Raw genomic sequence first — 16543 nt, 5'->3', positions numbered from 1 at the left:
ACATATTTTATTAGTCTTATAGTTCGTAATTGCGTCCTTTACTGGAAATAATGTCGAAAATAAGTCATTACATAAATACATCTAAGACACCGTTCCATGAATTGTTTTATTTATAGCTAGTTATTAATTGGCTATGGTAGCTTCTGGATATAATATTTTAGAACATAAGAGCCCTCATATTTGCGTTTACGTTACGCATGAGCATGTCGTGAATTAATTTCCGAGAAGTTAATTATAGGTATATTTTTTTAACGGGTTTGTGTTTAAACTGTGAATGAGTATTTCTATAAGTTTAATTTTAATTATTGTTTCTAAAACAACTGTTTCTATCTGATTCTGATAGATTTAGAGTTCGATAATACTTCATTCTGATCAGAAACGATCGTACAAAATCTCGTAATCTATAAAATATTCATTATTTTAAGTTTTGTTACAATCCAGTATTCCGGAATGTTTATATTGCACATGTTTATAATGTGATGAGTGCGCCGTCTGTTACAACTGGGATACGTAAACATTAGCAAGGAAAAATAATATGTATTATAAATTATGGAATTGAGAACTTATTTAGACAAGACTCATAGCATGACGCTGCGTAACCCTTCAACAGGTAAGGCATATTTCTGTGTCTTCTTCCTTTACAATTTCGGATGTAATATATGGCAGATTTTAATTTTTTTCTATATTCTATGAGCATGTGTTAAATGAGTACATAAAAAAACGTTGGTTTGAGAATTGAACGCTTAACAACTAGGCTTACACTGTCAGGAACATTTTCATGTTATTTTATGATTGAAGAAGACAGACGATGAATCACCTTTCTACAAAATATGTTTTTCGTTTGCGCAATAGAAGTTTATACATAGTTCTATTAGTTGCGAGCATTACCCTGTATATACAATTATTATGGAGATTTGTATTTTTGTATGATTTAAAACGAATTGAAATAATAAATGGATTAATATGGTCAAACTTTGACGGAATTAATTTTGCCTAGTAAGCAAGATGTTTATTTATTTACAACAAAAGCCAAACAATGGCCAATTTATTATATATAAAGTGCGTGCGCTTTAAGATTTGTAATTCAAATAAAATTATGTAACAGAAAATAGATTTTTGAATATAAAACGCAATGGTTGGTGTATAAAAATAAAATCAACGACGTTATTTCAAAATGATTATTTTATTTTGACATTTTCAATGGAGAATAAAACTATTTACAATGTTTTTTTGAGGCACATACGCTTACATCTAATATCATAATTTACAATTACCAAGGTACCTACTGTTCTAAAATTAATTATAATAAGTACAACTAAATGTATGTTTTGTAATTAAATCGCATAGGTACAATAGTGGTTTTAAGCTACAGAGTCTCCCACAAAGGCAGATAATGTAACCATTGACTAAATGGGCCTTGGGCTGCGGTAGTTACCTTTTATGGCCAACCCGTAGGCTAGTTTCCTCTTTACAAAAATACTCTAAAAATATAAATATTATATAATTCCCTCATTCAAGGGAATTAAGGCTTAGAATAAAGGCTAAGAATCTATTTTGTTACAAACGCAAAATGTCCCTGCATTTTGCGTTTCGATAAATTTTTAAATGTAAATTTCAAAGTTTTGGAATATCGACAACCAATAATTACGAATACATAGAGGAATCAGATTATAAGTTATAATTCTGTTTTCAACTATACGAAGTTGCTTCAATTACTTTTAAACAACTTTAAAGTGAGGTTTATCTTATGTATAAAATACTAAAATATCACATGGTTAATATTTTCACTTAATACAGCTAACATTAAATATATTTTGTCAAAAATACTCTGCCATAACAAAATAATGTTAAAATCGACGCCATTTTAAGGTAAGTACAATCGTGTAGTGTTTATACAAAAAAATAAAACAATTTTAAAGATAAAAAAGAGGTTAAGTTACCATGGACTGGTATATAATTTTTTTTATAAGTCTACTAAGCTATAAAATTGGCGCAGTATTTTTTTTTAACCAATTTATTTTCTGAAAGCAGTGCGCCTCGTGGAGTAAAATCATGTTGGTCAACAATGGCTGCGTTGGTGAGTTTATCACACATTTATCTAAAAACAAGGTGAAGATAGTAAAGCTTAAATAGAAAATGGAAATCTTACATTTCCTTGTATTTAAGACGCATAAAAATACCGTACGAAACGGTATTCATGATCATAATTTATTATGACCATGCTGTAAGGACGGACAGAATATTTAAAATAGATAAATTTAGAAAACGTGTTTATGTTTTTTTATCTGTGTGTGCTTCGCAATATGGTAGACCATATGGCCTAAAGGTCTAGATACCAGGCCATAAACTCAAAAAAAAAATGGTAGACCATAAACCACAAAATCTATGATAGATAATATTTTATTGCAATTTATATAGTACTTGATTTTTGCAAAACTGTGAGAAGCATTTAAATCTCTTAAGAGATTACTGATATTTTGTTTATGGTGTATTTGGTTGGAGACTAAGGGTAAGATTCAGAAACAACAGCGCTAAGTATGATTCCAGTACGTCAAAAATGTCCTGGGTTTTGACATACGCGAGTCATAGTTTGGGCAAGTATCTAAAAATGCAAATAAATTAAGAAATATTTACTCGTAAAATAGTAAATATCGGTACTTTTTCATTTTGGCATCATTCACAATAATCGTATTACATAATACATTAATAGCGCCTGACATTTTTTTCATTTACTTTACGAGTTTTGACTTATAATTTTTCAATAATCCATTTTTTTTTAATGTAAAATTTTTGCATAAATTAATAAATTATTCAAATTATTAAGTAGTTCGTTTTTTGGCCGCATTCATATATTTATTTTAATGTAACATACGTCTGTTAATCATATTAATTGCTTGCGTTCATTAAGAGTTACTTAAGTCATTTGCACGGATTTTAATTAGATTACTCTAGATACAACTAGAAGTTTAAAAAGATCTTTCCGAACTCGAAACCCACAATAGGATGGCATTAGACAAAAGTATCTGTACTCCAATACCCACAGCGATAACAACTTCAATATGGACTTTTTGATTGCAAGTTTGCGACAGCGTTACGGAAGTTAGAAGAGTTAGATAATTAACAATGTTGAAGTGATCACTCTATCGCAGTTTCAGATCTCCTCCGCTAGATATCACTTTAGTTGGACTTTTGGATATTTTTATAAAAGTCTATTTTTAAATGTTCAAACCTTTGCACATAATTTAATGAATAACTCTGAGTACGAAAGTAAGATGAGTTGCGTACTTAAACTTAGCTGACACGTGAGTGATATAAATAGAAACGGTGTAAGAATTTGTTTGAGTTCTTAAATGCGTTTGAATGCACTCAGTGTATTCTTAGTACGTTAAAATTACAAATTAGAATTCTGTAAGGTGTCAGTTTGGCTCTGCACTAAGTCAAAGTAAATCTCGTATGTTAAAATTTATTACATATTTGACGCAAGTCTCATTTCTGAATGTTTTCGTTAATAAATTGACTAAGACTTGTCTCTAAATCTTCAGCTTAGTGTAAGTTGGGATATTCCTACATATTAAAAAAATTACTAAAGTGTACATTTTTACTTCTCCAACGGATATACGCAGGTATATAATAAATTCAATTAAATCAAGTCATATCACCCAAAAACAATAAACTCATGCCCCATATAAGAACTAAATCAGTCTAATTGCACCGTTTTTAATGTTCTGTCACTTTAAAACTGTAACAATCAGACAGAAAGAGACGAAAGAGTACTTCACGTAAAAGGGTTAAATTAGATTAATTTAGTTTTTAAAATGGGATTCCTGTGGCAGAAATTGCCTTAGTAACCGTGACCGTGATGTAAATAATGCTTATTATTATTATACCTATGAATAAATATTTCGGATTATTGGACGGGAATATAAATAATTGTTTTACCACTATCAAGTGCGATGGTTCGGTTGAACTGTTATGGGATTGGGTGTGCTGAACGCTGTGGGAATTTTCGTTGTGGGGTCAGGAGTGCTTGGTGGTGAATGGTGTAGTTCCCCACTGACTTCAGCATCACGTTCTGCAATCTCCTCTTCATCGATGATGGAAATGTCACGAATCGAAGGCCTGTGTGAGCGACGCCAACCTGGAACAGTCATATGGTAAGTTAGGAAAGGGAGTCAATTACAAATACATACACAATCAGTCACACACACATACATGCGTAATACACACACATACACATACATAAAAAAGGAATAGCTAACGTCCATTTATCTAGGAAGTTCATGGGCTTATATTATCTGGCTGCGACCAAATATGTGAAACCGCCGAAGTAGTAGTTAGAGGGTATAATCTATGTCAATCAAATATGAGCTGATATGATTTGAATATATTGATATGGCCGAATTTTAGGAATTAAATATATCGAGCAATATGCCACTACGTAAACAATTCGCGATAAAAGGTCAAAGTGTATTGATAAATAATTTATGAAAATAACACCCGCTAATACGCAGCAGCGTACCGGAATTCGTTAGTCAACATAATGTGCTCCTTAAAAGTGGTGTATATTTCTGTAGCTATTTTACAATTAGTGCAATGTTCAGTTACTTCGGGACTTGGAAGATTAGACCAAAATGACTATCCGGAACTGGGAGTGCCTGAAGAAAGATATTTAAAAAGTAATGTGAAGAAAAATTTGATTTCAAACAATCTAGGACGGCATTTGTATATTCCAATAGAAGAGAAGAGGAGGAAATCTCGACAAGCTTATCCAGGTTATACGACATCAAATCCCCAATACAATTTACAACCCCTTTATAATAGTAATAATGCTCCTAAGTTTGGCTACCCGAATTTGCCTTCACAAAACTATCCACAAACATATCCAACTCATTCTTCTTCGCCCACAAGCTTTCCAATCAGTCAAGGACCTTATCAAAAGCTTCCTAACAGTCAATACCCTTACAATTCTAATTCACAATCCTTTTATAATGGTAATAATGGTTCCAAGTTGGTCTACCCGAACTTGCCTCCACAAAACTACCCACAAACATATCCAACTCATCCTTCTTCCACAAACATTCCGATCCATCCAAAACCTTATAAAACACTTCCTAACAGTCAATACCCTTACAATTCTAATTCACAATCCTTTTATAATGGCAATAATGCTTCCAAGTTGGCCTACCCGAACTTGCCTCCACAAAACTACCCACAAACATATCCAACCCATCCTTCTTCCACAAACATTCCAATCCATCCAAAACCTTATCAAACGCCTCCTAAAAGTCAATTCCCTTACAATTCTAACTACTCATCTAGCTCGAGCTCCGTGAGTCATGTTGATCGTTATCAGAACTATAATTATGGACATAATACACAAACACTTCAGTATAACAATAGTCCTACTCCCAATGTACAATTTCCTAACAAACAACCTAATAATTATGGAACAAATCCACAATTCACACATCCCAATATGACTAATCCTTCACAATACGGAATAGGAACAACATATGATAACAGAAGACCCCAAACATATCCCGGGTATGGCGTGAATAATCCATTTGGAAATAGTAACCAAAGATACCCAAATCAATATTCAAATTCGAAATACCCAACAAGCACTAATCCTACTCATCAAAGTGGTGCATATAATCCAAATTACAACCCAATGGGAAACTTGATATTGAGTCAACCTCAAAGCACAAACGGAAATGGAGTTGATTACAGACAAAATGGTCCCAGTTATCAAGATCCATATGCCAATCGCCCAATGACTGGACAGTATCCAAATAATTATAATCAAAATGGTCATATCAATCCTCCAAAGTACAATAGCCCGGCCGTCCCGGGGTCGGATCCGAATCATTTCATTTATAACACAGCCAATAATACACAGGCATATGATCCAAGAAAGACATCTCCACAAAGATTTTCTTACTAAATGTAAATATATTAATGTAATATAAAATACTTGAATATGTAAATAAAATTAAATGATATGTAAAAGAAAAATAGTTTCATTATAACCTATCAAGATCATTTGGGTCAACAACACTTATTTATAAACTGTATAGAACGTTTTGTCGAACTCGAGTCAAGTAGATCGAAGAGACCATGTTTTAACGAATTCAGGTTAAGTTTTTTCTAGACACTATATTACTAAGGTAGATTTAACTTTGGTTGTAAAGTTTTTTAATAACTAACCTTCCAAAACTGGCGGTTTCGACGTCTTAGATAATAAACGAGGTCCCGTTATCGTGATGATGATGGCTCCAAGAGGCGCAGTGAGTATAATAGAGAGAATGCAGATAGTGATAATCGTATCAGCGTAGTAAACCAATTCGCTAGAGGGCTCATTGTTCCCTGCTAGCTTTCGGATGTAGTCCAAAGGAACAGTTGCCAGGGCGGCCTGAAATTGTATTTTTTATTCCAATTATTAAAATAATAGAAATCTTGAAGTGAAACTGTTGTAAGTGTGGCCTATTTGTCTGTTAATGAGAAAAATACTTACATTTATTAAACTACTTGTTCACTATAGGTTTGTTGAGTTGTGTTCATTAAATATAATCAAAAAATATTTATTTCCATACCTGTACAGTAGCTTTCGCCATCCATGAAAATCCGACGAAGATTTTTTCCTTCATATTTAAATTACTGCAAACCGCACTAGCACTTGTTACCATGGCCCGTAGAATGACACATGTCATAAGAATACCCACGCTAACTAATACTAAGTTTGGGGGCAAATCAGCGATCTGCAAGATTTTTTATACAGGCGTTAATATATCTATTTATATTTATATATAAACATTATTAATCATTTACATAACATATCATAAAACAGGAAATAATAAAAGTAGAAAGTAAACCTAAACGGAAACATTTAAAATAATAAAAATACTTCAAATTGTCTTGAACAAACTAGTTTTTTATTTACATCCTTTATCTTTTCTTATTTTATTTCTTTTTAATTATCATTTCGTATTATTTGTGTTATTGTGATGGAAATTATAATTAATTTTATTTTTCAATTCACATAGCATTCGAATATAGTAATCGCGGTCGGCGAGAGACAGTCTGAAGTAATTCCCGTATATATAATGAGAGAGAACCCGTAACTCAATTCGGTGGACATATTTCGCGAATAGAAAAATGTCTATTACTCTTACTATATATGTACATACCTCTTGCTGACAAATTGTGTTTACGTTTTGGTGAAAAGAGAGTTTAGTTGTTATACAATACGTATTTTATATGTTAATGTTAATTTAAATATTATTGGAACATAAAATTTATTTATTTCATCTTAATATCAATTATAATACCCGAAACTATCCAACGTATCTATCAATCGTTTCCACAGAGTAAGTTATACAACTTATTTGTAAAACTTACAAAAAAATTCAAATACGTAAAATCTTATTGTTATCTATTAACAATAAGATTTTACGTATTGACAATCGATTCTTGTCTACACGAACTTTTTTATAGAACAGTGAAACGGGCAGTAGCCTCATCTGATGTAAAGCGATACCCATGGACATTCTTAACCCCAGAGGGCTCACCAGTGCTTTGCCAGATTTAAGAATGGGTACGCTCTTTCTTGGAAGGACTCTAACTTTCTATATAAAACGGATTAAACTGCTCCACTAAATCGGGTTACTCAATTTACCCTAATACTAAGCAAATGGGTTAAACTAGTAAAAATATTTACCACAACTTGAGCCCCAGTTATAGAGAACAACATTGGTTCAAAGAACATCCAGAAAATCTCGTTTGCTGTTGCCACTGGGTTATCGTCTAGCTCCCATCCTTGTTCCACCCAATTCTTACAAGCGACGTATGAAAATGCTATAACCGCCATGGGACCTGCAATTCATATTTCAGAACTAAAAATAACAATTTGTACGATTAAATCTACTTAGAATTTATAATACAATTATTGTTAATTTTATTCATATTTTTTTACTACATGTGTGTGTCATCCTTATTAATTATATATTATAAATAAAATTCTTCTCTGCTCTTTGTACTTAAACTTCTAATGAACCGATTTGATAAAAAAAATATTTAAGTATATTCGGGAATTAACAATGAGATGATTTGCGTTCCTTGTGTTGTTTTTTACAGAACAACTTCTGTCGGGTCCGCTAGTTATAATTTGTAATAATATAATGCTTTGCCTTCCATTTTTAATTTTTCTTATTTCGATTTTTTTTACTAACGAGCAAGTTTCTTATTGATAAAGGCAAGTATTAAGGGCCATTAGCCCATTACATTCTATAAGTGTCTATCTACTACTATCTATCTACGTACTCATAGTACGTTTATATCCTTATAGTTCGAGTTAAATTTCAAAATCTTAAAAAGGTAAAAGCAGACTATTGTGGGAATCGATTAGTAAATATTATGTAAAACATTGTGTATTTTTACCGCGATAGACTTGATCGTTCGGCAATGATTTTTCAACTATAACATTTACCCTACGTGCTAGTATCTCTAACTTACACATCATCAAGATTGATCTAGAAAGTAGATTACCAGAGAGAAATCTCAACAAACTGAAATTTTCTGGTATTGTTTATATTTAAATACATATAATTAAAAACTACTACTGTAATGTTATAATCATCTACATTAAAACTTTTGCTTTAGTGTATTATTTATACCAGTGTATTGTAAATAAAAATATACATAACAAGCAGACCCAACCCGTCTTAAATACCAAAAGAGGATCAAATTCTAAACCATTCTCGAATCCACTTTTTTGACTTACATTACATAGACAAGCACTGAGGATTTATTTATATAAAGATATTCTGTCAAATACCTGCAACAATTCTAAAAAAAACTTAGAAGTTATACCTTTTTGGCGTAACAAGAGAAAAATCTTTTCAAAATTGTATTCTACGTTTGAAGAAAAAACGATAGGTACTAACAATAGAAAAAAACTAAAATGTTGACTATAGCTAACTTCAGGGTGTCTGTTATTTGTGACGGTGTGCGCGCGCATTATAAAAATTTACTCCCATTATTTTTGCCTAACGCGTCAAAAGAAGTATAACTTGGAAAATATTTTTCATAGGTTTTATCTGACCAGTGACAATTTTTATTCTTAGATTTTATACTTTATATCCACATAACAATGAATACATCTCGATAAATAATTGTTATCCCATGTTTTCTCTGTTTTATTGCACCTCCGTTCCTATTCTTATAACAATGTATTGTTTGAGTGAAAGGCAACGCTTGGCGAGGAAAACAATCAGTGTTCGTATGCGAGTCCAAACAATTTTTACGATCACTCAGCAAAGACATGGCGGTTTACTTTTAATCGATTTTACACTTCTGGAAAGTGCGAAAACGATTTTATACAAACTTGGTACTGATACACGTTTGTTCTTAGATTATAAATTTTGAGATACTAAGATTGAATATGACATAATAAATCATTTAAATTATAATTAGACATTTGCATGTTTATTTGATATGGATTATTGTGCGTTCTTTTTAACAATTTCATCCGACCTCTATTTAGGCAAATAAGTAATTTGTTATATGTGGTCTAAACTCATATGGTATATCTTTATTATGCTGTATGTGAATTAAATTATATAAGTTATATTTTGACGCAACATATAGAAATGAATTAACAATTTCAGTTTTGGTTTATTTATGTGAAGTTTTAAATTATAAGCAATATCCGATATTAGAACGAAATCATCTAAAAGTACCAAGATCTTAACCGTAAAATAATGTATTCAAACATAATCACGATTTTATTTTAATAAAAATAATACTGTCTTATCAAAACTTCGTTATATTAACTCTTTACAATATTCTATAATATATTTGTAACTTTCATATTTAAATTGATTATACATATATTAAAATATTTTGGTTTAAAGTAGCTGTGTGTGTAGAGAGATGTATAAACTTACCAGCACCACCCCAACCAATTTCTTCCGAGCCAAATATAGAAGCGAGGCCTCCAGTGAGCAATAACAGCACTCGCAAAGGTACCAAAAACGCATCGTTCCGTTCCGGAATGTATTTGATCAGGTAACCACAGAGCACCCCAAAGGCGATTCCAATGATTACGCTAAGCGGACCCTGAAATGACAAGGCGTTTTCTTAAATTTTAACCGCACCACGTGTTTATATAATTAAAAGAAATACAAGTGAAAATTCGAATGACGAAATTTTAACCAAACCCGTTTTGTAACCTATCATAATAAGTAAATTATTCTTCCCATTGTTATTAATGAAATATGAAGGAAAAATAATTGTGTATTATTAAGAACTATATAAATTTTGTTGTTGAACGTTTCAGTTTGTGTACTTAGGTGTTATTAATTTAATATTTTTTTTTTACTTTTTGTTACTGTTACCTATACCTTTGAATTGCAGCTATTGCGATCAATGTTTATTTTAACATGTATACATTTTGCTTCAGTTTCTGTTTTATTAATTATTTTTTTGTGAAATTATGCAAATGATGTTCCTTGTTGTAAACTAGCAGGAGGCTTAAATGGTGATAAGTGGTACCGCGCGTGCCATACACTGCCAGTAGGTTCACGACTGTGTTGGTGGCCTCAAAGACATCTCATACAACTTTATAAACATATACGGTGTAGGTGGAAACATGCTCCATTGTGATAAAAGACATCGAGGTACGGGTATAATTTCTTATTCATTCTCGGTTATCAACAAATAATACAAGCGTAAACAATTAAAAGTTCCAATTTCGAAAATTAAAAAAAAAACAATCATGATCATTTATATATATTGTAAAAACAAATCATTCTGTACAATTATGATTTGCTTCTGTCACGCTACATACTACGTCATGTGTTAAACTGATCAGTATGCAATCATTGCCCTAGTAAAGTTATAAATGTACAAGTTCAATGAAAACGTGTGGTCATTTCTAAGGCGCTTTGGCCATGGTCACCGCATAATGGAAACGATACAAAGAACTAAATTTTCCGTGATTAACTGTTGCGATGTTTTTGCATTGCAAGTACCTGCGATTGAATGGTGTGAATACTCGCGTATAAAGACCATACTTCTTGAATTTTGCTGATCGAATAAGAGATGTGCGACATATAATTGTCCAAAACAACCTAACTTTTTACGTATTGACTTATCCCAATTCCAAAACATTTGAAGAATTTTATCGTATCTCTCTCTGCTTTAATTAAACTAATGTTAGTTTCTATACTAATTATTATTTGGAATTTTTATGTTAAAAAATTCAGTTTACCATAGTCACTTTCATTCTAATTACTAGCATTGCTTGTTGAATTTTGATGTTTGATGAGTTGGTGTTGAAAAGTTGAAAATGTTAAATTAATGTTTACCTGTATAATATTCATTGTGACCGAGGAGCTTGAGAACATTATAGACGCCAGAATACCAAATATAGCAACACTGATGGCATCGTCAACTCCGGACACGGCGAGGACAAGGGTGGGTATACCTTTGGACACCCCGTAACCTTTACTTCTTAGGCGGAATAAACACGGGACGACCACCGCTGGTGATACAGCAGCAACCACTGATCCGAGAAGGAATGCTAAAAAGATGATTTAATAAGTCAATATCATTGACAGACGTAAAAACGCACTTTTTATGACAATTCAAATTATTTTTTTTCATCGAGAGTCTAACCCACTCATCTGAACTGAAACAGTTAGAGTAATATCTTTATGAGAAAACGTAGATTTTTATAATAATTATACAAAAATTATACTAAATATACTAAATTATACTAACCCCAGTCCCAAGGCAATCCAAGCAGAAGGTTCGACATAACAGCGCACAAAACAAATTCAAATGTCCATGGTACTACTGCCAATTTTATTACGGAAAAGAAACATTTCTTCATGGCCATTGGGTCCAAATCTAAGCCAGCTCTGGTTAAAATTATCGTTAAAGCTATTTTTCTGAAAAAGGAATGTGCCCAGTTAAAAACACCCCTTCAAATAGTCCAAAGTTTCAACTAAACATTAATTATGTTATTATATTGGAAAACATAAAAAAAAGGATGTGTCAGGCACAAATTGCTCATATTAAACACCTACATTTGAATAATAAAAATAATTACAGGTTTATATCGAGATGTTCTTACACGATGGATGCTTACAAACATTTTGTAAAACAACAAACTTGGCAATTTAAAAGAATGACGGAAAGTTTATTGGCAGATTTTCTCGTCCGTTCTACGTCCTTGATTTGAGAACTTTTTTTATTGACGTTTATTTCGTTTTTTAGTAAGTTTATTAAACTCACCTTATATACGAGCACACGTGTAAATATTCTGAATCGAAATTAACGAAGCCAATATTCTTTAACAACACTCCGGTAAACAACATTCCAATTAGAGCTGGTAAGGTTGTCAGTTTTACCATCAGCCACCCACCGATATTGGCAGCTATGGTTAGACTTGCCAACATGAAAAGTTGCCCGCCTGGCGCCGCAGTGTCTCCTAATACCATCCATACTATTAACCATACTAAAATACCTGTAAAATTGGGAAAAATTTAATCGGATAATTCCTTTTTTTAATCTGGGACGACTAACTAACGAGTTTTGGTGATACTTATACACTTACGTTCTATATTATACACCTAGCATAATAAATAAAACCGCGTAAAGTTACTAAATGTATGCATAAATAACTGGGTCGTTATTGAAAGCATATAAACAAATCTTATTTTTTGCTTTTGTAAGAACACGCTTATGCGTAACGGACCTGCGGGTATAATTTGGGGGAAACAGCTCGTTGCGAATATTTTATTATATTTTTTATTTTAAGGATATTCGACTTTAAGATACACGATAACATTTTGTTCACAAAATCACAAACGAAATAATTATAATTGAATCATAAACTTATTAGGTGAACTAATCGGATAATATTTACGATAATGTTATGGGTTTCAAACCATTCGTCACATAAAATGTATGCTTTAAAATGAAGGTGTAACGTAATTTTTACGTCCAAAAACACATATATATAGGTAGAATGAGTACTACTATCCTCAAAGGAACTCTTATTTAAAAACAAGCGATCAATGATTTTAATAAGAATGGAAAAATGTATATTTGTAACGAATAAACTCAAAACTACAAGACTGTAAAATTAATTCATAAAATAAAATATTAATCCTTACTATTGCTATATTTATTTCAAACATATTTAAAAAATCACGTTCAGCCGTGCAAGGCCGAGACCCCCCGTAGCGTCATATACCATTGTAATATAAAATTATCAACGCTTCTTATTTCCTTTACCTAAACAAAAAGGAATAAATGAATACCATTATCTAATTTTCATTATTTAAAATCACTCACCGATAATTAATACTGATAGGTTTTGAGCAAAGTGCCGATATGACGGACATAGTGGATAGGGGCAAAATTTTTGCCAGTGCGGTGGCTCCCACGTCGGAATGCCGGAGTCGTCACTGTGACACTTTTGACAACAAGCGTACCACCACGACCTGTTAAAGGAGTGTAACATGACTATTAAAAAAATACTACATAATGTTTTGCCTATTAAAAACAAATTCTTTTTGGTAGTATTTTAAAAATCTCTCATATAACGACACAGCCTCAAGGTCCTGACTTTACTCAATCTCGTGGCAAGAGAAAACTCAGTAGACCAAGTCTGTGTTCTTTGAAGTTGTCACGGACCTCGGAACAATAGGTATTCGAAGATAGATGCAAGAAGCACATTATTATTTAGTCATATCAAAAATTTGCTTAAATCTTGTTTTTTATTTATTTACTATAACGTAGGCCTATTACTAATTATCGGTGATACTTATAAATTATATCAAGTCTACTTAAAGCAGCGTTATGAAACAAAAGCGTAAAAAAAGTAGATTAGGCTTAAAGATCCTATTGCAAAACATAGCCTTATAAATAAAAAAAGAGCCAAGACTGAAGACGTATTATTCAACAGTAATACAAACTAAGTCATGTATCTTTATGTACGAGTAATATTAGTTAAATGTTTAAAATGTCTAAAGTTATATATAAAATAGTTAAATAATAATCAGACCAGAGTAGTAAAATATCCTCACGATGCGGATAGTAAGCTCGCCTTGATTATTTATTAACGCCATAATGTACTAGTGCCCGAACGGAAGACTTTTTAAAATGACTTGAATAACTTCTCATAATACAATTAAAAATCTACCTACCTTTCAACGTGTTCGCTGTGATGTGAATGAGCTTTCTTCGAGTGAACAGATGATGTAGTGGAGTATTTCTTGTATCTACCCTCGATGTGTGTCGGCCGTTCTGGGGATTAAACATGTATGAGACATGGCTGATTATTCCAGTTCACAGCGTATGAGAATAAACAGATGTTTAATTGGCACCTTTCAGTTGGGTGTCGAGCACGAAAACCTTTCGAATAAATATATAAAGCATTCGTGATTTTTCTACACGTACTAATATATTAAAGAGGAAATATTTGATTGTGTGTTTGCATTCAACAGACTCCTAAACTACTGGAACCATTTGAAAAATGTCACTATAAGGATCCTACGTTATGTCTGATAACATAGGCAATCTAGCAATATTCGCAAACACTGTAATCAAATATTAAAAACGGTTTTTAAATTGATTAGACTGTGACGTTGTTAATTTATAAGCCCTGTGACATATAATGACGATGGCAGCACACAGTTGCTATTTCAGCAATATTTAATACCCGCCTTCCACTGCGAGCGGAACGGACCCATTACGGACTCCGCTATACTAGTAACGATGATTTTCATACATGTGCTTCCACCAAAGCGGAGACGAGCGCAGCGGAGAGAGCGAGTTGAAAGAGTCACATATGAGGTTAGCGAGTTGACCGAGTTTCCCACGGAAATGAAAATGTATTCAAATCAACGTTACGAGTCTAGCGGAGTCCGTAATGGGTCCGTTCCGCTCGCAGTGGAAGGCGGGCATTATTGTTTTATAGTACATATATTATTAAATAAATGTCCAGCGGTGCGAAGCCAAAACAGACCAAAATAAAAAAAGGGATTCTGAATTGCAGTTTTCTGAAAACGGACGGTATATCGGATTGCTGTATTAAAAAAAGATCTCGCAGACTGAAATCGATATCACCGTCTTATCGAAAGTTTTTACGCTTGTGACACGGGTTAGGCTAGGTTTTATTATTGACCGGATTGCCCTGATAATTAGGTCAATGTTATGTGAGTATATATCGTTAAGTTTTTCTAGATGGTGTTGATTAAGGTGAGCGAAGTTTATGACAAAGTTGATACTTTTTTGTAGTTAGAAAAAATACTGTAATACAATTTCAATCATGACATGGTAATAATTCAATATAACTAACAAAAATGCAGGTTTTCGACACCTTGCAACCATAGTTTATATTAATAGCTTAAACTGATTAATTGTAAACAACAATTTGTGCATAAAAATTAAAAGATAAATATAATTTGGCATACCCCATGATGTATCCATTTCCGCTGCCATGGCATTGTGTAAATTGCTTTTCCGCCGCGATGGCCCCTCTGCTTGTGCTGAAACTCGGCCATTCCTACTGTAAATTAAAAGCAGCTTAATTTTTTTGGTCTATTTTATAAACTTATTAAAAAATATACGTATGTATAGAAGAGTCTTAAATTAAAGTCTAATTTTAGTCGCAGCTATAAAATTAATCTATTAAATCAACGAAAATCCTACGAAATCTAGTTTTTGATCCGCCCAAATTTTTTTTTTCTAATTCTTAACAATTATTCTTATTTAGCTTTTAATTTTATTTACTTCACACCACATTACACAAGACTTCATTACTTATACTGCTAACTTTTATTAATATTATTATTATTATTTTCTACTAAGTGTCTGGCAGAATGACCAGCGCTGTAGAGCATTCTGCTCCTCAGCATAATGCTGAGCCAGGGCCAATTACAGCCACAGCACACACGCATTACATACTTGAGACGAACCGAATGGGAAAAGGAAAAAATATATAATATTTCATATATCTCTCATTATATCTTTTATTTATTTTTTTTATCTTTGATTATTGTTATTTTGTGTGTGTGTTTTTATTTGTAATATATATGTCTATGTGATATATCTGTCTGTCTGTATACGTTACATATAGTAAAAAAAATAAAGTTAACACTAACATAACTCAAATAAAATATAGTGAAAGAGATACCCATGTGGGTAATAAATACGTTCATAATAAATAGGTAAAAGAACTAGGCTAGGATTGAGGTCTTCATACAATTTGCAGTCTTAAACTCTAGAACTACATACCTGTATTTGTCACATTTTGGCCTTTTCTAATTATTAGTTGGGTTAAAGGTAATTTTTCCACATATATAATACAGAGATTTATTAAATTTTAATAGATAGTAGAAATACAAAGTTTGCAACATGAATCATCTCGCAATTGCATTCCTAGAAGACCTTTGTACAACTTAATATTTTTTTGTTAAACTTACAAAGTTCTATCATATTAACGTATACGTTTTTTTGGTATACCAAATAT

At 32.1% G+C, this 16543-nt stretch overlaps 1 protein-coding gene across 5 annotated transcripts in view; it reads right to left on the bottom strand.

The window, feature by feature from the left end:
- Nucleotides 1-1164: 1164 nt before the first annotated feature.
- LOC125056422 (sodium/hydrogen exchanger 9B2-like) overlaps nucleotides 1165-16543 on the bottom strand; it is a 37767-nt gene continuing 22388 nt past the window's right edge. For 4 of the 5 annotated variants that reach the window (XM_047659504.1, XM_047659507.1, XM_047659506.1 and 1 more), the window contains 11 exons: nucleotides 15486-15580; nucleotides 14217-14316; nucleotides 13363-13511; nucleotides 12298-12529; nucleotides 11782-11951; nucleotides 11367-11581; nucleotides 9945-10116; nucleotides 7718-7872; nucleotides 6594-6758; nucleotides 6208-6412; nucleotides 1165-4138 (listed from right to left, as the gene is read on the bottom strand). In XM_047659504.1, the coding sequence (XP_047515460.1) occupies nucleotides 3945-4138; nucleotides 6208-6412; nucleotides 6594-6758; nucleotides 7718-7872; nucleotides 9945-10116; nucleotides 11367-11581; nucleotides 11782-11951; nucleotides 12298-12529; nucleotides 13363-13511; nucleotides 14217-14316; nucleotides 15486-15580 (1852 nt within the window). In that variant the 3' untranslated portion in view covers nucleotides 1165-3944. The remainder of the gene's footprint in view (nucleotides 4139-6207; nucleotides 6413-6593; nucleotides 6759-7717; nucleotides 7873-9944; nucleotides 10117-11366; nucleotides 11582-11781; nucleotides 11952-12297; nucleotides 12530-13362; nucleotides 13512-14216; nucleotides 14317-15485; nucleotides 15581-16543) is intronic. The other variant, XM_047659505.1, reaches the window with a different exon arrangement.

The sequence above is a fragment of the Pieris napi genome, chromosome 15 (assembly GCF_905475465.1).
Source record: "Pieris napi chromosome 15, ilPieNapi1.2, whole genome shotgun sequence".
Classification (NCBI taxonomy): domain Eukaryota; kingdom Metazoa; phylum Arthropoda; class Insecta; order Lepidoptera; family Pieridae; genus Pieris; species Pieris napi.
This window is presented reverse-complemented; position numbering and strand designations above follow the sequence as displayed.